Below are 26196 nucleotides of genomic sequence, written 5' to 3'. Positions count from 1 at the left end.
CTACTTTAGTTCATTTACGGATCTCCTCATTTCTATGTCAGCGGATTCAGCGGACATAGCCCGACGCGGACGCAGAACTGACGGCCGATGGGGCAGTAAGGTCCTGGAATGGAGGCCGCGTACCGGAAAACGCAGCGTGGAACGTCCACCCACAAGGTGGACCGACGATATCATAAAGGTAGCAGGGAAGCGCTGGACGCAGGCCGCTACCAATCGATCAACATGGAAAGCATTGGGGGAGGTTTATGTTCCGTCCTATCCTATGGTTTAAAATTAAATGATGATGATGATGATATTTTTGTGTGAGAGTTGGCAACACTCCTCCTTTATTTGCTTTGCATCTGACAGTCAATATATAAATAGTCAAATATATCGATAAGTTGGATGAAAAAGACTGATTGTGGTACCTCAATTGAAAACTAATTATTTTACTTTTTTTTTATTTTTGGGAGTAGAATTTAGTAAAAATAGAAAAATATTGTAAATCATGTTTGTTGATTATTCCTAGTCTATTCAAAGAAGTGTTATTTCAATAAAAAAAACATAATCAAAATTTTGTTTTTTTGGAACCGAAAGAACCGAAAAAACCGGGGCTCCCGGTTCTTATGACCACCAGACCCGAAAAACCCGGTTCCTCAAACCAGAACCGATTCTGCATTCCCTAGTAGGAGGCAGCTACTTACCTATATTATAATACCTATTTGTTGGAGGGATGTTGGCATGTTCCATTTTTCTATTTTTACGTAGGTAAAATTCATTGTTTCATAATCGACCACAAAACTGAAATAATAAAACCAATTATTTTCCCGCCAAAAATACTTTTATGTTGATGTAATGTAATGTCAAAGTTCTTTGTATCACGCCATCTATTGGCCAAGCGTGGTGCTGCATTGTATTTCTAGAGCCCCAGTAGAACCAAAATGAAACGGATCTATCAAGATAATCTGCATTATGATGATCTTAAATTATTCTGTGATATGATGAACTTAGCACATCATGTACACACACATAATTTTGTGGTTGTAGTTGGTGACCCGTGTAGTGGCGATCTTATGGCTCTAAGGGTTGCTATCTTAGGGCCGGTTAAAAAAGAAACTCAGTTATCACCTTTGTTACCCAACCACTTTTCCACTTTAATATACATACCTACCTAACATCTGCCAACTACTATTAAAATTTTCAAGATTTGCAAAAAGTCTTACATAATAATTAAGCTGCATGGAAGAGATGGCTTTATTTATAGTTATAAGGCCGCCAACATTTTCTCTATTTCCTATCTACGAGAATCTATCTAAATTGTTATTTATATGCTAGATAGGCATTACTCTCATTTTAAATACTCATAAACCTTTTATAAATAATTTTATTTTAACAAATAAATACATAATTGGAAAAGGTTAATGAAATAAAACTTCACATTAATAAATATCAATTATTTTATCACAGAGAATCACATTGTGTTATACAACATATTTACGTGGCTAGTACAAAATATTCCTCACAATGATCCATGTTTATATGTAAGTAAGTATAATTTAATAGTAAATACTTAAAAGTTAATCAAAACGGAAACACTACTACAAAATACTATCTTTGTTCGAGTTTATGTAGTATGAAACCTGATTATGTTACAATGATGGATGACATTATATGGCATAAAAGAAATTGCACTAAATAGTAACAAAATTAAATATAAATCGACTTTGTGAATAAAATATTTGTTATTAAACTATATCAGGATTGCAACAGAAAGAAAATAGGTTTTCATGTGAAGTCGGTGCTTAATCTTTAACCCCCTTGCTAATAAAACTTACACGCTCGTTGAACAGTGTTTTAAAGTGACGTTTAGTATGGAAATGTCATTTTAAAACAGTGTTCAACAACTTTGTAACTTTTTATTAGTAAGGGGATAAGTTATTAAATAAATATAAAGTAGTATAACCTATTGATGTTGGTGGACATGGGAATAAATTCACTTCAACAACATAGAAAAACGTTCTCTAAAAAGCTAATAAAATCAATTTAAAATCCCCACCGATAAAATGTTTAATACACACGATTCAGCTGTTATTAAATTTATTGATAAATACAAATAAAAAATAGCTTTTCTCAACGACGAGAGGTGATATTTACGATATCCCATGACCATAAAATTGTTTGGTAAACTCAAGAATAAAATTATAACACTTATTCGCAGGGCATAAGAAAATAATTATGTAAAACATGAAGATTTGATCTACTTCTAAGAATTTTATCAGAGTTGATTACTCTATATAATATTAAGAAAATAACAAGAGCGAGAGGTTTGTACTGTACATAAATGGGTACGTAAATAAATAAATTCAATATTCGTATAACGAACTAACACATTATTGTCTATATACACCTATTTATAAATTGGACTGGACCGAATCATTTGGGATTCGTTTGATACCAATATTAAAATGTATAGGTAATACGTACACAGCATACATTCTAAACATTATCATACTTCTATTCATACAACTAACGGACACATAGAACAGCCTGTTGTTACTTGGTTTGTTTTAATGACATTAATTTGATGATTCAACGCTCGTAAGTCGATTCTAAATACTAAGATGATTGAATTTAATCAGAGGCTTATGTATTCTTAGTTGGAACCAAATGAGCGTGGTCATTTTAAAATTTATACTTGATGCCGGTATTGTGAAATGAAGCTCAAAGCGCCGTTCAATTTCAAGTTTAGATCTAACGATATCTGTAATTAGTTGAATGCCAATATTTGAACCAATCACAAGCTTGTTTCTAGTGTATGTAGATTCATATTTGAGTGTCGTTACACAATAGGAGTTTGAGTACGCCAAGAGCCTATTCCATGTGTGCGTTGTTCTTCTATGTGATACTGAATAAAATAGATAATTCGTATCATTATTTTAGGCTTTTGTTTTAACCTGATTCTATTCATACCAGCAGTCATGCTCGATATTTAGGCCTTAACGAGAAACTTAATCCATACTGCAGTTACAAAAAGAATTTATACAAGTATAATAAAGTAAATAGTCAAGTTATTTATATGACATTATTGCATTAAGTTTAATCTCAGATTGTGTTTCTGATATCAGTGCATTGTTATACAAAATTGCGTTTCACTTGTAATATTTTACAATTTAACGCATTCAACAACGAACAGTATAATAGATACATAATATTTCTAATTCCTAAGTTACTGGCCGAGCTCGATATACCGCAGAGCGTTCAAGTATGTACAGTATTGATTGCATTGGTATTATTATAACACAACTACTCAAGCCATATCATATCCCATTACATAGCAACACATTTACTAAGTAATAATGGTGCAAATAAATTTTATATCTGGATGTGATACTAAAACGTTTTAACAGAATTTATCTTTAATTAGCTAATTATAGTACACGTAAAGAGCCCATTACACAAATGAAGCCAGTGGATATAAAATATAAAAGTGTGAAAATGTACTGAAACCTGTGTTGATTATTGCAAAGATAGGGCATAGGACTTCTTATGTGGAATGGACTCTGCAGATATAACAAATCTACCCTTTTCATCCGTACTCTATTGATTCTTTACATAAATATGTCGTAATTAAATTTCAAAGTTGACTTGCTACGAATGTAGTGTGGCTAGCGCACACACATTATTTTAGGAGTGAGATTAAGAGCGCTTTCACATTTAGGCGATTTAGCAGCGCGACAAACGCGCGACAGACGCGCTGCCGAAAATTTCATAGTATGTGACAGCGGATGCATGCCTTCACATTATAAAAACGCCACTGCCGCGCTGTTGTCGCGCTTCTAACGCCCTAATGTGAAAGCGCTCTAAAAGTTAATGCCAAATTATTAGTCTCAGTTTTAATGTCATCAGAATTTTTGTGGTCTTCGTTGATATTCTTGAGTACACAAAAGTATATTCCGATGGCACAGGTGATTTATTAAAGGTATACTCATATTGGGAGGTGATATAATATACCTTATAATTAACACAGACAATTTTGCGTGAAAACTTAAGAGATCAACATTATTTATAAAAGGATGTTTTTACTGTGTAGTTTTTTTGACCTAGAACTTTTGATAATGTAATGTGGCACGTTTAATCCATCGTTCAAGCTATCTATGAACTGCCCCTTCAGACAAAGTAACATTAACACGGATTTATTGTTTCACAAAGGGATTTTTGAAACTGAATCTTTATACGCTACTTTGTCTAGAAGGGTGTTACTTTAAATAGCATCGAAATCAATATTATTCAGTCGACTGCTTCCGAAAAGGAGATTATGACACTATAGTCAAGTAAAGTCGATGCATAACCCACTTTTTGAAGTCAAAATCAGTGCCCGCACTATAAAAATCTTATTCGACTGATCTCCAGTTCAATAAGTTAAAATATGATGTTCTAGTTGTGTGTACTTTGTCTAGCGGAGTCCACGCGTCAATTCGAATCGCGATTGATGACCATATCGCGTATTTCAGTGCTTGAAGAAGCTTACCAATTTAACTTAATTTTTTTTTAAATATTCCTATAGTCGCCGGGACTAATTTTCTCAAACTTTCGGCAATGTTCCCAGGAACGGTACATCGTTATCTGTGGCTGAAAGATTTGAGCCTACGAGAGTTCGAAGCCCGTGTTGCTATTGACGGCATACCGCAGCTTGTCGCGTAGCGTGCTTCGCTTCTGGTAGTTGGGCAGCTTCAGTAGATTGAAGCAGGTGGAAGAAGTCGGCAGTCTGTTCAACGGGTCCTTTTTGCGGATCGTGAAGAATCCACGGATTACGCTACCTGTGTAATAATTAAAAATACGGTAAAAATATGTAGGTGAAATTATAAGATGCTGACTGATTCTTACTTAAAGTAATTACTTTTCGATATTTGGGTGAAGTTCAAAAGACCTTAATTTAATTCTACACTCGCGAGCAAAAATATGGAATCACCCTATTTATTCCGAGCGATCATAAGAACTAAATGACTAATAGAAGATCAATAAAAATGATACCATTTTAAAGGAGATATTATAAACTTAAAATTGATACCATAGATACATACAATACATAGTCATGTAGTTCTTAAGATCGCTTGGAACACAAAGCGGTGATTCCATACTTTTGCTCGTAAGTATAGTTTATTCAAGATTTTACAAACAATCATCATCAACATTTCAGCCATAGGACGTCTACTGCTGAACATAGGCCTCCCTTTCTACAATGGCCGGTTGGTAGCGGTCTGCATCCAGCGCCTTCCTGCTACCTTTATAAGGTCTTTGTGGGCGTCCTACGCTGCGCTTTCCGGTACGTGGCCTCCATTCCAGAACCTTGCTGCCCTATCGGCCGTCAGTTCCGCGTACTATGTGCCCTGCCCATTGCCACTTCAGCTTTACATACAATACGATAATATTTTGTTTACGTTACGTACCTATAGTGTCGCCAGTGTCCTCGTCGTCGCCAACTTCAACGCATCGTATCGAGAACGGCGGCTTCAGGTGCGCGAATCCGAGCACGGGAGGCTTAGAACACGACGTCACAAACTGGAAAACAAAATAACGCTATTAAATCAGATCAGCAGTGGACGCCCTATGGCTGAGATGATGGCGATGATGTTGATGAATGACAGTATGTGTTGTCATCAAGTGCATCTGTGGCGGCAAACGATTGCTTTCGCACTGGACATTTAATTCGTTCTTTTTTGCCTGCAATGACGAAATATCTGCTCGGCGACCGGACTTCAGCTGTTAGGCCCAGAACAGACGGTGAAACGCAACTGCAACGAAACTGCAACTTTGTGATGATTCTGATGAATAAAACTGAAACTGAAAGTTTCAAACTGGTCGCGTCATATGTGGTCTCTCAACGGACGCTATGGCAGAAACTTAGATGCAACTCAAAAGTAACTAGCAGTTGCAGTTGCGTTTCACCGTCTGTTCTGGGCCTTATTGTTTTCAAAATGCTACCTTGAGGAACATGGCGCGTTCATTCTCGCTGAAGTCGCGCTGTAACACGTCCCACAGCCAGCACACGACGCGGTGCGAGTCGTGGAAGCCGCCGTAGTACTGCGTGTGGCGTCGTAAGTCGCGCAGGTCGAGCGGCACGTTGTCGCCGCTGATCAGCCGTTGCAGCTGTTACAGCAGATAATACTGTCAGCAACATTCTTTTTTCTTTCTCCTTTTGATGTTTGTAATTCATTAAAAATAAAGTGTTAAGAATGTATTTATTATTTAAATTGTCAAATAAATATTTTTTCTTTCTTCTTTGAACATAATTGAAGGGGTGAGTGGACAAAGGTGTTATCTGACAAAACTGAAGAATCGACTTTTTTGCATGAACATAGGTTTTAAGTGATGATAAAATCGACTAATGAGCTCAAAACACGCAATTTTGTTACGTGTCAAACCTTAACAAAGGTGTTATCTGACAAGCATTCATACATTTCATTATTCAAATGTGGTATGAGCAGATTAACATTTTTAAACACTCATAACTCATTTTGTTAGTTAAGACCTTTGTCCACTCACCCCTTCAATTGTAACAGATACTAGACGTAAGGCCGGTTTTAGAACGACAGGGAGCGGATCGCACGAGTCCCTTCCCCAAGGAACGCAACAAAAACAATGCCCCGCTTTTTGCAGGAAGCTGTTGCAACACTCGTTGTTAATTTAACAAACTGCCTAAGACCATCATATAGTGCAGATATACTACACAGTACATCAGACTAATATAGCTCCTATTACAACTACATAAGATGCCACAGTGTTGAGCTTGATGTGCTATCGTTCGTTCATAACTGCAACAGCATCCCCAAAGGTTTTTAATAGAGGATTTAGTAATCATCGTTAGATCTCGCGGCAAGGAGCATTTTAGACTTCCTAAATTATATCTTTTACCTTCGTTAATAAATACTATTAATCAAAGCTTACCTCAGGAGTAGAAAATAACGATAACCATTCTGGATTTATAATCGTCCTAAAGCCTTTGATAAACGCGTTGGTTTGGTCCTTTATTTGCGTGTGCATTCGGAAGTGAGCCATAAGGTGGATATAATTTATTCTGAAAAACAACAAACCAATTAGTATTCCTCACTCTTGCACAATAAAATAAATAATTAGACAATTTAAGTAAGATAAAGATCCAATAGTTGAATGACCGATATCTTATTCCACGCAAACTTAAATGTTTCTTTAATAAAATGACTTTCCATTGTCACGTTAATTAGGAACATTTGTAAAAATTAGTTACGCATATTATAGTAAGTATGTATTGTATTCTCACTTGTTTTCGTTGGTGACGGGGATGGCCTTGCCCCCCGGCACTAATTCGTGTGTTACTATTTCTCCTAGCCTTTCTTCGTCCACTGAGAACGTCAACTCTAACGACGATATGTCACCCTGAAATAAAAAATACAGGTGTTATAGTCACCTAATACATTATTATATCACCTTGTCGATTGACCAAATTAGATCGTAAATTAGAAAGACGTATTCACATTGACCAGTTGAAGTAAGTTCAGGGAATTTTAAGAAATGATGAATACTTCACTTCACCTATTCGTAAAAATAAAATGATGTGACACGAAAAAAATGATATTTTAATAAACTCTGTTTTACTGAATAACTAGAGTTACCTGAAAGTGTTTAATGTACGTCAGACTCCGATAGAGGTCGCGATCGAGTGAGGGCAGCTCGTCGATCCAACTGTACAGCGCTTGCTGCGTCTGCCCCAGTACTTGGCTCAGGAAGAACGACGCGAATGGCACGTCCACCACGATACCCTGACGAAAATATAAACATATTAATTATTGATAGGTACTATCTACAGGTTGTCGAGATTATAGTGCCAAGAACGACATAAACTATAGTTCACTTAACAGCTGAAAAGAGAGTTGGGCACGATTTTGTAGCTCAAATGATTCATAGACGTGTCATTTTAAATGTTGCACTCTTTTGTCTTTCTCCAATGTTGTATTCGTTAGCCCCTACAGTTGTACAATCAGCACATGAAGTTATCACACTATAGTGGAAATAGCCGCTATGACAGTGCAGTGTAAGATGTAAGCCCATCAAACCGTAAGCGGTCGCATTACTCAGCGGTAGCGATTGATTTCTATTGTGTCTCGATACGCAGGTACTTGAAGGGCTACGTGTGTTCGTTGCAAAGTTGACAGTCTATCAGTCATCAGACTAAACATTTTTGTAATAAAATAGCATCACAATTACATAAGAAGTGTGGTGTTAGGTTTTATTACACTGAACCGCGCTCCGCCGCGGTCCGCGTGATTACATAACGAATCCCGCGCGCAGACGCGTTGTCAGTGTGTTGTGCCGCGCGTGTTTTCTATACAAACTGAGGTACTTGTATACAATGATTAAATCTGTCGTCCCGCATACCGGCGGAGCGCGGTGCAGTGTGATAATCGCCTTACTGTGTGGTGCTCACCTCGTAGACGGCCTTGCCGAGCATGCGGCCGATGAACTCGAAGAGCTGCAGGTGGTTGTCCTGCAGGCAGGACGTGGGCGCGGGCAGAGTAAATACAAATGAGTAGGTTATCTTCATAGAAACGCCCGAACGCGGTTTGTATGTGAGCGCGCCAATACGACAAAATTTAGCGTGGATTAGCGGTGAGGTGCGCTGAATTTTGTCAGTGTGTGCGTGCGCGCCGCATAGGTATTGGCGCGCGCTCACACACAAACCGCGCTCGGTGCGTTTCTATGAAGATGACCTACTCATTTGTATTTACTCTGGCGCGGGGTACAGGCGCTCCTCGCTCGTGGCGCGGAACAGGTTAAGAGACGGGTCGAACACGCGCTTTATGTCTCCTCCAGGAACACTGCGGGTGATGAGTGCGAGCTTGTGTCTCACCTCGTAGACGGCCTTGCCGAGCATGCGGCCGATGAACTCGAAGAGTTGCAGGTGGTTGTCCTGCAGGCAGGACGTGGGCGCGGGGTACAGGCGCTCCTCGCTCGTGGCGCGGAACAGGTTAAGAGACGGGTCGAACACGCGCTTTATCGTCTCCTCCAGGAACTCTGTAAGAATTTGTTGTTGTTTAATAAAATCAAACAATATTCACGTTAAGTATCTGTCAGGACATTTTACAGCATAATGCACATGACATCATCTTATCGCATCGTATCGTAATGAGCTTTAGCGACATACGGATATGTCGTCTAAAATCGATGTAGTGCCAAGTCACGGTAATACTATCTATACAGTATTCCAACTCGGTCATATTTTTGAAATAAATGTCAACAGCCGCGCGGTACGTCACCGTTTGACAACATGCGATAGGGCTGCCCACCTGCAGACCCTGTTTTCATTACATCTGCCTTCTTGAATTTCTATCTAGTTTTGTAAATGTATTTTGTGATTGTAATTTTTCTTTTTTTTCTTATTATTTCGCTTACCCGCATTTAATTATTAAAACAACAATATACATTTTAATTTCCAATTAACATCTGTTTCACAGTAAAAATGCTTACAATGGTGAAGTCAGAAAATTGATATCATAATTTTTATAATTTTAAGTTTCATACAAATCTGATATTTATTTTGAATGATAATAAAAATATAATGATATTCACTGACTTCACCATACTATTTTCATGCATAAATGTTAACATGGGCTAGTGTTGACTTATAAACCCATTTACCTAACACCCTGTATAAATAGGTACTTGTAATTATTTTTATAAAAAAAAACACTATGTTTAAAAAAACACATCGTCCGTTTATTACTGTGGCACATTCGCGACACCCCCGACTTTTGCATGTCGAGCGCATACCGAGATTTGAATTTCGAAGGAAAGCTCGAGTTTCGTCCGTTTATATGAAGTTACAATACTGTATGATAGTATTACCGTGGCCAAGTGTTAATGTTACCTATATCATGTTAATAAGATAGGTTATTATTCGTGCCCACTAGAGGACACTAAGTAGTGGGCGTTGTCAGCACCAAGATCACTTGCAAGGGGGGAAGAACTGTTAGTGTTATGGTGGATCCACACAGCTCGGCCTGCCGACGACTGGCCCTCAGCAAAGCGCGGCAGATTGCCGGCGCAAGCGCGGCTCTGTTGCTGTTCATTCGCATTCTTATTTAAAGCCACGAACGAGCTGTTCTTAGGGTCCCAGTGGCCTGGGTGGCAACCCTGATCGCCGGTTTTGTTGCGACTGTAGCACACAAAGGCTAGTGATCTTGCTGTGTAAATCTAAATATATAAAAGGAGAAACTGACTGACTGACTGACATATCCTAAACGGCTAAACGTTGGCACTTGAAATTTGGAAGGGACGTAGCTTAGGTACCGTAGAGGTGTACTAAGAAAGGAATTCCCGAAATTCCCACGGGAACGGTAATTAGCGGGAAAATCCTTTTGTATGAAAAATCTAAACCGCTTAAGTTAGACGCTTGAAATTTGGCATGCAGGTACCTTAGTAAACTTAAAGCTTAGTTACAACAGGATATTGCAAAATTCCCACGGGAACGGGAGTTAGCGGAAAAAAAACATTTGTATGAAAAAATCTCAACCGCGTAAGATAGATGAAGGGGGTAAAACGGGATCCACGCGTACGAAGTCGCGGGCGGCCGCTAGTCCACTATAAGAAGTACCACCTGTATTAAGCTACCTTTGAACACGCCGTCCTGGTCGATGCCGGCCTCGTCCAGCCCTTGCTCGTTGATGAAGCGCGCGGCTGGGCAGCGCCGGTAGCCGTCCTCAACTAGACGCGCCCTCTAGTGACTAAAGCCTGGTCCGTGAGTACGTAGAATCCCGTCCAATGACCCCAAGCTACCCATCCTTATCGCTCGCGCGTAATTATATTGCTGTCGCGACTGTGAGACGCGCGCCCGCAGTGAGTGTGCGAGCGCGACAGCAACATAATTACGTGCGAGCGACAAGGATGGGCAACTTGGGGTCATTGGACGGGATTCTACGTGCTCACGGACCAGGCTTTAGTCACAAAATATAACAGAAGGTAAACTCCATACTAAGCGCGCTCGAGCCACGCACACATAGACACCACTCACGTACGCGTTATCAAGACTGTCTTGGACGAATGCGAGGCGCGACTGCGTTCGCTTGAGTGACGCTGCTCACGCGTTTGTGAAATTATTTCATTTGTGCGAAAATGAGTGAACAACAAAAAAGGGGTATTATAACATTTGTTAAGTAGATGGTTGCTTACACTCAACATTAAGAACTAAATTTTCGTTTTTTAAACTACCAGTTGATTCCGGGAGGTAAGTAAGGTATTTGTTTTTATTTCAATAGTTCATTTAACGTTGACAAATTGAAAGCCAACTCAATTATTAGGAATATAGAAGTGTTTTAAAGAGGTTTTAGGAATTATTGGATAATAGTGTCAACCATCCAACTACATACTATGTACTTCCTTCTCGTGTATTTGTTTGCAAACTATTAGTATAATAACGTACTAAACATAACTACATAATTATACGTGGATATCTGTTATTATCTTTCTTCCATAGTATTAAGAGTTACATTTTTCTATCATAACGAAATAAACGCAACACATGACAAGACAACCCTAGCGCGACGGCCGAGCGCAGGTATGCAAAGCGAGGTACATACATGAGTTTACCTTCTGTTATATTTTGTGCTTTAGTGTAGACCGCCGCAGCGCGCTGTCACCTGACTACAGTACCTTTGAACACGCCGTCCTGGTCGATGCCGGCCTCGTCCAGCCCCTGCTCGTTGATGAAGCGCGCGGCTGGGCAGCGCCGGTAGCCGTCCTCAACTAGACGCGCCCTCTAGTGACTAGTGTAGACCGCGTCACCTGACTACAGTACCTTTGAACACGCCGTCCTGGTCGATGCCGGCCTCGTCCAGCCCCTGCTCGTTGATGAAGCGCGCGGCTGGGCAGCGCCGGTAGCCGTCCTCAACTAGACGCGCCCTCTAGTGACTAGTGTAGACCGCGTCACCTGACTACAGTACCTTTGAACACGCCGTCCTGGTCGATGCCGGCCTCGTCCAGCCCCTGCTCGTTGATGAAGCGCGCGGCTGGGCAGCGCCGGTAGCCGTCCTCAACTAGACGCGCCCTCTAGTGACTAGTGTAGACCGCGTCACCTGACTACAGTACCTTTGAACACGCCGTCCTGGTCGATGCCGGCCTCGTCCAGCCCCTGCTCGTTGATGAAGCGCGCGGCTGGGCAGCGCCGGTAGCCGTCCTCAACTAGACGCGCCCTCTAGTGACTAGTGTAGACCGCGTCACCTGACTACAGTACCTTTGAACACGCCGTCCTGGTCGATGCCGGCCTCGTCCAGCCCCTGCTCGTTGATGAAGCGCGCGGCTGGGCAGCGCCGGTAGCCGTCCTCAACTAGACGCGCCCTCTAGTGACTAGTGTAGACCGCGTCACCTGACTACAGTACCTTTGAACACGCCGTCCTGGTCGATGCCGGCCTCGTCCAGCCCCTGCTCGTTGATGAAGCGCGCGGCTGGGCAGCGCCGGTAGCCGTCCTCAACTAGACGCGCCCTCTAGTGACTAGTGTAGACCGCGTCACCTGACTACAGTACCTTTGAACACGCCGTCCTGGTCGATGCCGGCCTCGTCCAGCCCCTGCTCGTTGATGAAGCGCGCGGCTGGGCAGCGCCGGTAGCCGTCCTCAACTAGACGCGCCCTCTAGTGACTAGTGTAGACCGCCGCAGCGCGCTGTCCCTGACTACAGTACCTTTGAACACGCCGTCCTGGTCGATGCCGGCCTCGTCCAGCCCCTGCTCGTTGATGAAGCGCGCGGCTGGGCAGCGCCGGTAGCCGTCCTCAACTAGACGCGCCCTCTAGTGACTAAAGCCTGGTCCGTGAGTACGTAGAATCCCGTCCAATGACCCCAAGCTACCCATCCTTATCGCTCGCGCGTAATTATATTGCTGTCGCGACTGTGCGACGCGCGCCGGCAGTGAGTGTGCGAGCGCGACAGCAACATAATTACGTGCGAGCGACAAGGATGGGCAGCTTGGGGTCATTGGACGGGATTCTACGTGCTCACGGACCAGGCTTTAGTGTAGACCGCCGCAGCGCGCTGTCACCTGACTACAGTACCTTTGAACACGCCGTCCTGGTCGATGCCGGCCTCGTCCAGCCCCTGCTCGTTGATGAAGCGCACGCGCACGCAGCCCTTCAACGCGCGGCTAGGCAGCGCCGCCAACTGCCGGTAACCATCTTCTACTAAACGTGCCCTTCGTACGGTGACTAGTGTAGAACGCCCGCCGCAAGCTCGCTCCGTTAGGCCTAGCACCACCTGTGGGGTTAGCAATTAATTGAAAACTTATAGATCATCATCGGGTCGACGCTAAAACTTGCGCAGACGGCCTTATATCCGCCTATTTTTTTAATATTTTTTTTATTAGAAAAACCAACAGCAATACAAATACAAATAATGGGACCTAAAATTATGTATCTGCTTAGCCATTTATGGGTAATCGCAAATGGAAGTCAAGATGCAAATAGAACCATACGCTGTTATAAGAGCAGACATTTGTCCCTTATGGCCCAGTTTTCACCAAGGGGGAGCGGTGTAAAGAAATGTATTGAATTACTAATCAGATTTAATGAAATCTGATGCTGAGTAGGAGTGGCCTTATTCTGTTTACGAGTATGCTAATTTTATTAATTTTCACCCTTACCTTTTCATCGGCCACGGCACGCCTGAAAAGTCTGACTCTTTCTCCATGAGCGATCATGTGTGGAGTTTTTTGCACCAACACCTAAAACAAAACAACAATGCACAATGTAATCTTTGATTTCATAACATTAACAAGTAAACGAGAAAACGCTTTAAATAAATTACTGACAATTCACATTGCCGGCGAGGACTCATTTTCCATTTATTCACGACCAGAGCTGTCAAAGAGAGCATCCAACCACAGCAACACAAGAATAGTCGCTATGGGATAGATATGGGACGTTTTATGCTGCTGCGGCTTCTTGCCTTTGTCCAGGTCGGCCATGAACTGCAAGTCGCGAAAGGTCTCGCACCAACAAATGCTGCGGCGGCGTTTGTGGTGATTTAAACACCTGAGGACGATGATTAGGTCTCACCTGCTGCGGCTTCTTGCCCTTGTCCAAGTCGACCATGAACACTATGAGTTGCAGATGTCCCGCAAGAGCCGGTACTGCGGCGGCGTGTGTGGATGGAGATTAGATGACCTGATGATGAACTATGACTGATGATGATATGGTATCACCTGCTGCGGCTTCTTGCTTTGGTCCAGGTCAGCCATGAACTGCGAGTCGCGGATGTCTCTGACGAGCCAGTGCTGCGGTGGCATATGCGGAAACTAAAATATTTGATGATGATGGTGATGATGAGTAGGTCTCACCTGCTGCGGCTTCTTGCCCTTGTTCAGGTCGACCATGAACTATGAGTTACAGATGTCCCGCAAAAGCCGGTACTGCGGCGGCGTGTGTGGATGGAGATTAGATGACTTGATGATAAACTATGATGATGATGATGAGTAGGCCTCACCTGCTGCGGCTTCTTGCCCTTGTCCAGGTCGGCCATGAACTGCGAGTCGCGGATGTCTCGGACCAGCCAGTGCTGCGGCGGCGTGTAGGCGCGCCGGCAATCGCGCCGGTATAGCACCAGGAGTAATGTGTGAACACAGCTGAACAGCTCGTTACTTTGGATGGTCTTGAGATCTGGAGAGCAATATTTGTCATAAGTATCATTGCTTTTTTTTGTTTTTCGATCGACATTTGCGATCGGGCCGTATCGCATAAGGCGCCCGATCAGTGGCGAACCCAACTAGAGGGCTGCCCACGGCGGTGTTGGGTTGGACTAAAGTCCAGCCTACGGCGGGCTCACTCTAGTGGGCCCGATCGAGGGGACTACGATCGCGGCCTGAGGGCGCCACGGTAGGCTCGGACCGGACCTCGGCTCAGGCCGGGTCCGGGGGACGGATTGGGAAGTAACATTGCAATAGTCTATCCAGCCAGTAATAATATAATCAAAAGAACACGTGACGTTCGCGGGGTGTGTCACGCCCTTTATTTCTACGAGACCGCAATAGGGCTGAGTACGGGCCAGCTTGTGTTCTACATAATTATAATAATAATGTCGCTATATTTCTACCATGGCGCGTCTCACTTGAATCTGTGGACGTGGCTACAGTGACAACGTTTATGTTGACAAGAAGAATATTCTCATTTACTTACTTTGACTTTAATTACAATACACTTTACCCAAGTAATTTTTATGTCATTTAACGAAAGAAGTTTTTACAGTGAACAGTAAAGGCTCGATTTCTATTATTAGCCACGGATGCTCACCAAACAGCTGGCCCATAATGGACTTGTAGACGAACATGTTGAGGAAGTGCGACATGTTGACGAAGTCCTGCAGCTTGAACGGCTCCTGCTGCTCGTACATCTCCATGTCGTCCAGGATCCTGCAAAATCAAATTTTTTTTTATTTGTTTAGACTAATTAAATTAGTACTTGCAAATCGTCAAATGCTCTTAAGGAGCCTATACATGTCTCATTCTTTTTTTGCCCTACCAGCGCTTCGATATACATTTGGCAAGTGCTGAGAAGAAGCGCCGCAACAAACTCAGCCAGTCATCATAACAAGCCATGTTATGAAAGAACAGTCGACAGTACATCAGAGGGCTTAGTGTGAGTTTACATCAAACTACTAGCGGGCGCGTTAAAAAGATTCAGAAAATTTTAGTTCTTGAACGTTTCCGCTAGGGGCGCTGTACAATACGTCATACATTTAATGTCACTTTTTTACGCAGTCACTAGTGAAGACGTTTGATGTAAACTCACACTAAACCCACAGACTACAGGGTGTTAGATAAATGGGTATATGAGCCGACACTAGCCCATGTTAACATGGGCATATAAATGGTATGGTGAAGTCAGAAAGGATAGTGCCAGGGTCTGGACCAAGTGTTGCCCAGAATCAACCCATAGTGCATTTTGATCCTCAGGCCTGTACTAATGTGTAAACCGAAGCGCACTGAAATCTATCCCTGGAGTTAAGAGAAAAAAAGAGTTTTGTTTTGAATTATTTACATACAAAATATCATCGATGTATACGTACTACGCATAAGATTTCGCGATTGTGGCATTAAATAACACTCGCTATGTTGAACTTAACCATATTGCATCCGTACACGTTACTTTAGTGCGATTTAGACATTTTTTATAATGATTTTTATAGAAATACTTAATCTAGCTAGACTACATCAACGAGTCTTGGTAAAAAATTCTTTTTATCTTTCTGTTACCTTTTTACGCCTAAAACTGAAATGCAAAATTGATGAATTCTGATATAAGGAATAATTTTTTACTCCATCGCTCCGCATATCTATTTTCAGATAATCTGGCTAATTCAACCTCGCAATGTCCTAACCAATCTTTAAAAAAAAAACAGCAATTTTTCAATTAACATAGTCCCTAGAAGTCAAGAGGACCAGGACCTCATTATTACAAAATATTCAACCACATCGTAAAGGTAGCAGGGAAGCGCTGGACGCAGGCCGCTACCAATCGATCAACATGGAAAGCATTGGGGGAGGCCTATGTTCAGCAGTGGACGTCCTATGGCTGAAATGATGATGATGATGATGATTCAACCACAATCAGCACACTCACGTGACGTAGTGCGTCATGCAATCCGTGAATAGTATCAGCATCTGGAACTCGGGTGCAGACGTCTTGGTGTTGACGGCCAGGAGGTCCAGGAAAGATTTTAACCCGCAGGTAGGGCCCAGGGTGCAAAGGAACTGCCATAGCGAGTAGAGTATCTCGTCTTGGTTGCATAAGCCTGTATAGAAAAATTATATTAGATTATTTACTATAGACCTTATTTTTTAAAATAAATAAAAAATAAAAATCATTTATTTTCAGACAAAAGTAGTCCATAATTTGGTTAGAAACAATTATTTTTGTGTCAGGAAAAAAAAACAGTATATGATCCCTTTTAGCTAGCATTGCTGGGCGTAGTTACGGGGCTATTCCCATTTCTCGTTCCCACCGCTGCAACTCCTGTGTAGCCAGGATCTACAGCTTGACCGCCATAAAAACCCAACCAATGGGCTGGGCGTTAGTTAGAAACGTCAAAATAACAAGCGCGATCGCCGCGGCAAATGACAGGACGCGTCATGCACACATTGCTACAAGTTCATACTTCATACACGACATCTGATCGCCACCGCGCACGCTATCGCGGACGCAAGCTGAACGCATTGGTTTGGCCGAAGCTTTACTCGTTTTCTGTATCTTTATCTACGCCGCAAATTACTGTAGTAGTAAATTATGCTTTCCAACTCTAAAGCCCGGTCCGTGAGCACGTAGAATTTTGTCCAATGACCCCTAGCTACCCTTTCTTATTGCTCGCGCGTAATTATATTGCTGTCACGACTGTGCGACTGGCACCCGCAGTGAGTGTGCGAGCGCGATAGCAACATAATTACGCGCGAGCGGTAAGGATGGTTAGCTAGGGGTCATTGGACAAAATTCTACGTGCTCACGGACCAGACTATATCTAATAACAGTTTATTATTTTCCTTACCGGTGAGTATATCGAGCCGAACTTGCTTCATGGTCTGCAGCGCGGTGTGGTACATGGAGCAGATAAGCGCCGCTTTAGTGCAGTCTGGGGACCCCAGCTTTCTGTAGTTCTTGTTCGAGCTGGCCCTGTAACAATGGAAACGTTTAAACGTCAAATAAAAGCCATGTTTTTGCTGAGCGGGCGCCAAAAAAAGGATGGAAGAAAAAAAAAGGAAACACATATCAAGTGATCGAGTATTCAACAGTAGACTTGGTTGCTTCTGCTGGTAAGAATTATAGATGACTAGCTTTTGCCCGCGGCTTCACCCGCGTGAAATTTCGTTTGTTGTCACATATCGTCATAAATTATAGCCTATATGTTATTCTGGGTTATAAACAATAATACTGTTAAGTTTCATCAAAATCTGTTTAGTAGTTTTTGCGTGAAAGAGTAACAAACATCCAGACATCCAAACTTTCGCATTTATAATATTAGTAGGATGATGATTATGACGTACCTGTTAGTCCTAGCCTCTATGGCGCGTCGGATAATAGCGGCGGGGTTATTGCTCTGCACTGGAGTTGAGGGTTGTGAGGGACCTGCACCTTCCTCGCCTGTTACACCAGCGTCTAGCATCTCCTAAAATAGATAATAATTATTTTAGCATGATTATGAGATTTTTATTAGACTAATATTACACTTATTTTCACAAAATTCACTGCAGTAATAGACAGCCAACTAGTGTCGTTAGTTTGATCTCCGTCGACTGCTGGACTATTGAGTCCACAAGAACAAGAAAACAAAATTAAATATTTAGATGACTTGGAGGGAATGCAGAGATACAAGTAGAGGGATAAGAAGACGTAAATAAAGTACCCAGAAATGGAATACTTAAGGCGAGATATAGGCATAGTCTTGCCCTTGCTCGCCTGCTTATAACTAGCCTAGGGGTGCTGCCGGTCGATATTACTATTTTTTTAACAAGCTATACTTCAACGGCTGTGCTCTATAGATAGATACTCTTGTTCAGCATGGGAGCTCCAAACAACAGCGATAGCTTTGTCCGCAAGTTTCCCATTGCTTGTGGCAGATACGCGTCGAAACTTTGCGAGAACCAGCCTAATACCGGGTGCCATTTATACTTGTTATTTTTGTTTACAAGCTCAAACATACCTGCAACGGCTGAGCCAGTATCTTCTTCAGCATCGGAGCTCCCCACAACAGCAATAGCTGTGTCCGCAAGTTTCCCATCGCTTGCGGCAGATACGCATCGAAACTTTGCGAGAACCAGCCCATTACCAGCTGCAAGAAATAGTTAATCTTCTTGATTAAAATTTGGGACTTACCTTCAGCGGCTGCGCCAGTATCTTCTTCAGCATCGGAGCTCCCCATAAGAGAGATAGTTGTGTCCGCAGGTTGCCCATCGCTTGCGGCAGATACGCGTCGAAACTTTATGAGAACCAACCCAGTACCAGCTGCAAGATATAGTTAATCGTCATGATAAAAATTTGGGACATACCTTCAGCGGCTGCGCGAGTATCTTCTTCAGCATCGGAGCTCCCCACAACAGCGATAGCTGTGTCCGCAAGTTTCCCATTGCTTGTGGCAGATACGCGTCGAAACTTTGTGAGAACCAGCCCAGTACCAGCTGCAAGATATAGTTAATCTTCATGATTAAAATTTGGGACATACCTTCAGCGGCTGCGCCAGTATCTTCTTCAGCATCGGAGCTCCCCATAAGAGAGATAGTTGTGTCCGCAGGTTCCCCATCGCTTGCGGCAGATACGCGTCGAAACTTTGCGAAAACCAGCCCAATACCGGGTGCCAGTTGCTGAGGTTGCCTTTCTTGCAGACCACGTATTGCTGGCACGAGTCGAGGAACCGCGTCACTACCAGCTGTGGGCAATAAATTCATTGTTAGTTTTGATGTTACAAATCAAGTTCTTACATTAATCTAAGTTGTCACTAGCCAATATAATTACTATGTCAAATGCCACGACATGTGATTTCTGAAAACAGTAAGAGAAAACAGTGCTTGGACGTGTAGGGTGACTCGAGATCGCCAGTAGCGAAAACTAACGTAAATGCGGTTGGTATCTTTAGTCGTCAACACATAGCGTATTTACACACTATGTGACACTTCCTGCACTAGTTTTATTTGGATTTATATTTGCGCTCGCGGCGGGTGGCGCTGCTGCTACGGCATGGTGTGTAAAATCGCATAGGTATAGTCATGCGCGTAAATACCCTCACGGCCCACCCCAGGATATTGGGCTACCGATTACGACCGAGGCACTGCAACGGAGGGAAGTCAAACCTTAACTTCGAACTCCTATGTTCTTCTGATTAATTTCGTTGCGAGTCCAATGACAGTTTAACTTTCCCCCAGGACAAACTTGACCTTCATTGGTTGGGGTTTTATTGGCGGTCAAGCTGTAGATCCTGGCTACACAGGAGTTGCAGTGGTGGGAAAGAGAGGTGGGAATAGTCCCGTACCGATTACGACCCCCCAGGAACTACAAAACTTGTATACTCACCACGAAGGTAGGGTAGTAAGTGTCGGGCAGCGCATGCTCCCGCTCGCAATGGGCCAGCTGCACGAGGTTAGCTAGCAGGCATAAGGCGTAGTTGCCCTCTAGCGTGTTGAACACGATGCATGCTGGTCCGCACTCAGGAACTTTAACTTGTAGACTCACCACGAAGGTAGGGTAGTAGGTGTCGGGCAGCGCATGCTCCCGCTCGCAATGGGCCAGCTGCACGAGGTTAGTTAGCAGACATAAGGCGTAGTTGCCTTCTAGCGTGTTGAACACGATGCATGCTGGTCCGCATTCAGGAACTTCAACTTGTATACTCACTACGAAGGTAGGGTAGTAGGTGTCGGGCAGCGCATGCTCCCGCTCGCAATGGGCCAGCTGCACGAGGTTGGCCAGCAGACATAAGGCGTAGTTGCCTTCTAGCGTGTTGAACACAATGCATGCTGGTCCGCACTCAGGAACTGTAAACTTGTATACTCACCACGAAGGTAGGGTAGTAAGTGTCGGGCATCGCATGCTCCCGCTCACAATGGGCCAGCTGCACGAGGTTAGCTAGCAGACATAAGGCGTAGTTGCCTTCTAGCGTGTTGAACACAATGCATGCTGGTCCGCACTCAGGAACTATAGTCTGGTCTGTGAGCACGTAGTATTTTGTCCAATGACCCCAAGCTACCCATCTTAATCGCTCGCGCGTAATGAGGGCTATCGTTTTAGCGCTCACCAGTTTGCGCCACTGTAGAGTAAGGTCCTGTCACTTGCTAGTAGCGAAGACAGTGGCACCATCTGGTGAGTGGTAAAGTGGTAGGAGGAATATCGCATTTGCACTCATCAAGATGGCGCCACTGTAGAGTAAGGTCCTGTCAATCGCCAGGGGTGCCAACTGTTAAGTATAAAAACGATAGCCCTCATTATGTTGCTGTCGCGCTAGCACACTCACTGCGGGCGCCCGTCGCACAGTCGCGACAGCAATATAATTACGCGCGAGCGATAAGGATGTGTAGCTTGGGGTCATTGGACAAAATTCTACGTGCTCACAGACCGGGCTTTAACTTGTATACTGACCACGAAGGTAGGGTAGTAGGTGTCGGGTAACGCGTGCTCCCGCTCGCAATGGGCCAGCTGCACGAGGTTAGCTAGCAGACATAAGGCGTAGTTGCCCTCTAGCGTGTTGAACACGATGCGCATGTTTTGGTCTGCACTCAGGAAGTCTACGCACTTGTCGAACATGCCGTGCGTGCGGAATACCGCCATGGACTGCAAGGAATAAAGTTTTTATTTATTAGAAAGAAACATTACATTAGAAAACCAATACTAGCATCTTTCAAGTATCTCGCTCAAGTATATCCCATTGTGGATATCCACATTTATGTGCTTCCCATGACCTCCACCAGATGGTCCCATTAAGTGGGAGGTTTGCCTTAACTATGTCTTTCACTTAACAACTTATAAAAATGATAGGTTGAACAGTTCAGTGACATCTAAAAGTAGTTAATTTTTGGTTTTAGTGTCGTTCTAATTTTGCATTTACTATAATTAATGTATTTCCTTGCCCTGAATGTCATTGACCTGTGTTGATAAGCCACTATTTAACTTCCACTTGTATCCAGGTCAAGAGCTACGCTATTGCACTATCACATTTGCGAAACTAATTAAATGCCAAACAAGACTGATAAGCATGTAAATGCATTAAATGCATACTAGGAAAATATGGTACTTGTAATATTCATTAATCACTTCAGGTTTCATAACTTATAATTTAATTAATAATGATTTTCTTTCTGATGAATTAAAAAGTTAAATAATATTAGAACTGTCTCAAAAATTAACTTGCCAGCACCAAAAGTGGTCACAAATAGCCATCAGCACTTGAACTTGCCACAAAATGAAGAATGGCCTTTGAGTGTTATGTTTATACAAGAAATCTAAAATAAATTAGTCAGAATCAAATAAAAACAAAAATAATATACAGACCAGCAAGTTCGCAACAATAATCTTACCTCATTATTTTTTCTAGATTCAATAACAAACTCACATTGCTCTTGAACACTAGATACTGACCTCTGGGGATATCTGCTGCATATGGAAAACAAGTGTAGGCACTGATAGGATTTGGATGATGTACATGGTCAGCAGTTTTTCCGAGAACTGAGCTGAGATGAGTGGCCGCAAAGACAGTGTCACTATAGCAGTCAGTGCAACATTTTTAAGTGACACTTTTTCTCGACACAGTCCACGAAGAAGTAGTGACTGAAAAATAATAAATGCTTTATTATCATAAAAGTCTTAAATAGTGTAGGAACATAGTAGTGTTGCATGGTAGCATTTATCATAATAAATGTTATAGCAGTACTTTATGATATGATATGATAATATCTCTATTTGCTATCATATCTAAGAATTGGGCATATTTTTCTGATGAATTACCTATTTGTTGCATACCAATAAATCTAATTATAATCATTTATTTATACTAATACTAATTTAGTAAATATTTACCTTCAAAGTTAAATAATAGCCTTTATGGAACAATGAACCCATAACATTTGCACACAGCTGTGTCATGCCTCCACGGAGTTTCTCGAAGTTTCTGAGCCGAGTAATGGCCCAAGTGTTTGTTGCAGTGAAGGCAACAAGTGTGTGTAGGAAGATTAGTATACTCTGCATGTCTAGCGGAGACTCTGGCTTCAGCTCTTCCAGATATATGCAGCATTTGTAAAGAAGATCCTTTATATGGGCTATCCATCGTAGACTGAAATGATGTAACAGATAAACATTAAACTGAGCTAAGTATTGGTGTCAAATTAGATGTCATTTTGGTGTATGCATGCTTTGAATATTGCAAATCTTTGATCTTTGACAACCTAAGTTATGTATATGTTTTTAGGTAGTTACAAAAATCATACCTGTATTCTTTATTTAGAAACACCCCAACATATGAAAGCTTCACTGAATCAGAGTGCAGACTTTGCACGATGTACTTGCAGAGTTTCTCAAATCTTTTCCTGTCTCGTTGTTGTTTGAATATCAAAAATAATCTACATGTGACGCGGTACACTTCCAGAGCTGGCAACAGGTCCAAAGTCGGCGGCGTTTCATCTTGAGAACTGTGAGTTACTGCTTCTGGGAGAATTTGGTCAAATTCATTCCTGAAAATAACATCTGATAGGTAACTGTTTACATCAGTAAAATCAAGTCTCACAGATGAGTATATTGGGGAAGGAATGTCGCCATATCATACACAACATTATAGGTTGATTACTTACAAAATTCGTGCAATGAATCTCTGACGTGCAAGCCATCCTCTGACGAGAGCCTGTATTTTAACAGCAGACTGTTCCCTCTTCTTTTCCAGCGCTCGCTCCTCTCGGGCTGCTTTGGTCTGCTCCAGAAACGTATCCTTACTTGTTTGCGTCTTCGAAAACATTATCAAAGCTGTACAAATTACACAAAACACAAAATAATCGCTTTGTTTCTGTATTTGGTTTATTAGCTGTCAAGACCTAAATATCAAATACATGTTAAAGAATGCAGTCGATGCGTTTAAGGTGTCATTTTCGCCGAATAACGCACTTTAGGTATATAAAAATTACGTCTACACCATGTTTACGTGTTTCATGTCGGAGATTTTACAAAATTTTCGATTTTTCCAAGATGAAACCCTTCAGAAACTACTATTATTTTGACATATCTATGGTGTTACCACATAAGTATTTTTAATTCTACTATTGAAATGTCAATAATATGTCAAAAGTTTACCTTTTCGTCGGATTAATGTGTTGTGTTGTGTCATTTTTCATCATTTCTAGCCTGCTGCCAGAGCCTGCCAGCAAACTTCGTACAGACAATAGTTGTTGTCATTGAGATGGTACCTACTACGTAGCGGACTATCCGCAGTTTAGTTTACATTAAAAGCACTACCCTCTTTTTTGGGTAAGAAAAAAGTATACTTTCATTATTTATCCCGGGTGTCAGGTACCTTCATACCAAATTTTATCAAAATCTGTCCAGCCGTTCTATTTATAGTGTAATAACACGACTTTAGTTTTATAAATGATAATAAGTATTAAAAACATAGATTCTAAGTAGGAACTTTGTTTTTGATAATTAACTAATCTCAAGATAGAAATCATTACTAATTGAACAGAATTTAGATGTATTTTCATCTAGTGTTATCTCACTTTTGTCAAGTGCTCTATTTTCATAACTACTAAAACTTATTATTTTAAGAACTAGCAACATATTAAATTTGTTTTTAAATACTTTATTATGACTATGGAATAATAGTATTCTGCCTTTTGTTTCGTTTTTTTTTAATAGGAATTTTTATTTCACAAACTATTATGACAATTTTCTAGCATTAAGGCGGTTATCACACTGCGCCGCGCTCCGCCGCGGAGCGCGTGATTTTCATATAAAAAATCACGCCCGGAGACTCGTTGTCAGTGTGAAGTGCCGCGCGTGTTTTCTATACAAACTGAGGTACTTGCATACAATGATTAAATCTGTCGTCCCGCGCTCCGCGACGGAGCGCGGCGCAGTGTGATAACCGCCTAAGAGTCTCATCTGCAATAATATTTTTTTAGATAAATTAAAAAAATATAGAATTGCATGAGGTGGAAATCAAACCCACGACCTTTCGCTTTCCGGGTAACTGCTCTCACCAGCTGTCCTCAAGTTACATACCTATTTAAAATTAAGCTTTATGCTCGTTACTAGTCGAGCAGCGGCGGGGAAGTTAGAACCCGCGTTCCTCGAATGTCGAGTCAGCCAGTCTGACCCCTTCACCATTCGGTTATCTTGGCTTTATTGCTTTAATTTAGCTTTAGCCCAAATTAAGACTCCAAAAGTAATCCAATGAATGTGTGCAACAATAATATCTATTTTAACGGTAAATAAGATATTTACCCTCCCGACGTTTCGGCTCGGTTGCACGAGTCATGGTTGCGGGCACACTGAAGAGATGCATAACGTGAAGTGATAATTTTATAGTAAAAATGCAACATAATAGTTTAAAATATTATAATGTTTGGCCGCGGCAAATAAATCACTCAGGAATAATGTGGCGTAGTTATTGGTACCTACCTATAAAATTGTTAATAATGTTGTTAGTGTTAGGAAAAAAAACTTCCTTTAAACAGACTCTTAAACCCTCAGATATAGGCGTAACTAGTCTAGATTATTTTGTTGTAACCTAAACTACTAGTTAGGCCGGAAATGACCCTGGATACAGTCTTCATTAACCTTCTACCTGGAAGGAATGTGTAGCTCGTGACATGACAGGACTGGTTTTTCGTCACCACAGCGGTGTGCATATTGGTGTGGTCTCCGTGATGAAATGATGAGAAAGATGAGTAAAATTATATGTAGCTCGACTTTCGCCTGGCGCGGCAACTGCATAAAAAGCCTAACAAAAGCCGGATAGGCAATGCAATGTAACTAAGTACATTGTCAAAATAAAGTTTCATTACTTTTTTTTTTGTCTTCGGCACTTTTTCGATTTTGGTTAAAGTACCTAATAATGTGCTCACAGTTTTTATTGAACTTCGAAAGTTCTGAGCTCCAAGGGCGTTTAGTTGCAGTCTGCTAATGGATACAGTCTGCTACCAAACGTTGTCTTGTTTTAGAAAATACTTAATGCCGATTTAAGTAAAATAATAATCCCAACACCGCGCCACTAAGGCATGGAGGATTCCATGTGACACACCTAATTACACAAAAGGTGAATAACTTAATCTTCTATGATGAGATATAACTTTTCCTTGGTTGCGTAAGAACAGGGCATGGGTCAATTTTAAAGAATGTCATTGTTGCAATCACCTGATAATCTCTATCCGACAAGCCTTATAGTCTTTTTGTCCGTGCCCTGGGAAATGCATTGTAGTCGTGTTGATAACGAGGTGGTGCGGCTTATCCGGTTAGGTCATAGGTGATGAGTAAGCCGGTGATGGCAGTGTGATAAAAGCAGGATTAGTGATATTGTGATATTTTATCAAAAATTACACCATTGATCTAGCCATAGCGGAGTAAGTACTATGTTTGAAAATTTTTTTTATCGCAATTTCTACATTTCGTTCGTTCGTTTCAGCCAAATGACGTCCACTGCTGGACAAAGGCCTCCCCCAAGGATAACCATAACCACCGGTAATGCGCTG

General features: G+C 41.9%; 1 protein-coding gene across 1 annotated transcript; it reads right to left on the bottom strand.

Annotated features, from left to right (window-relative positions):
- Positions 1-1418: 1418 nt before the first annotated feature.
- Positions 1419-23717, bottom strand: LOC135072165 (ubiquitin-protein ligase E3B). The gene is made up of 22 exons (XM_063966120.1): positions 23308-23717; positions 22948-23190; positions 22541-22793; positions 22103-22291; positions 21107-21298; positions 19203-19406; positions 19076-19158; positions 18857-18959; positions 18028-18149; positions 17532-17656; positions 16613-16784; positions 15284-15402; positions 14481-14653; positions 13639-13719; positions 13055-13253; positions 8864-9027; positions 7629-7775; positions 7277-7392; positions 6925-7054; positions 5962-6126; positions 5427-5538; positions 1419-4796 (listed from the first exon to the last, which is right to left on the bottom strand). The coding sequence occupies exons 1-22, from the start codon at positions 23466-23468 to the stop codon at positions 4624-4626; spliced, it is 3426 nt and encodes a 1141-aa protein (XP_063822190.1). The 5' UTR covers positions 23469-23717; the 3' UTR covers positions 1419-4623.
- Positions 23718-26196: the final 2479 nt, after the last annotated feature.

The sequence above is a fragment of the Ostrinia nubilalis genome, chromosome 5, assembly GCF_963855985.1.
Source record: "Ostrinia nubilalis chromosome 5, ilOstNubi1.1, whole genome shotgun sequence".
Classification (NCBI taxonomy): Eukaryota; Metazoa; Arthropoda; class Insecta; order Lepidoptera; family Crambidae; genus Ostrinia; species Ostrinia nubilalis.
The sequence above is the reverse complement of the archived record's forward strand: the minus strand, read 5'-3'. Positions and strand labels throughout refer to the sequence as shown.

What these genes read in the sequence shown, in the direction of transcription:
- LOC135072165 (XM_063966120.1), bottom strand. Translation starts at nt 23,468, where the DNA reads ATGTTTTCGAAGACGCAAACAAGTAAGGATACGTTTCTGGAGCAGACC. An exon ending in TACTGGCGCAGCCGCTGAAG is followed by an intron (nt 19,159 to 19,202) that starts GTATGTCCCAAA and finishes TATATCTTGCAG; the next exon opens with CTGGTACTGGGCTGGTTCTC. An exon ending in ATAGAGGCTAGGACTAACAG is followed by an intron (nt 17,657 to 18,027) that starts GTACGTCATAAT and finishes CCATTGTTACAG; the next exon opens with GGCCAGCTCGAACAAGAACT.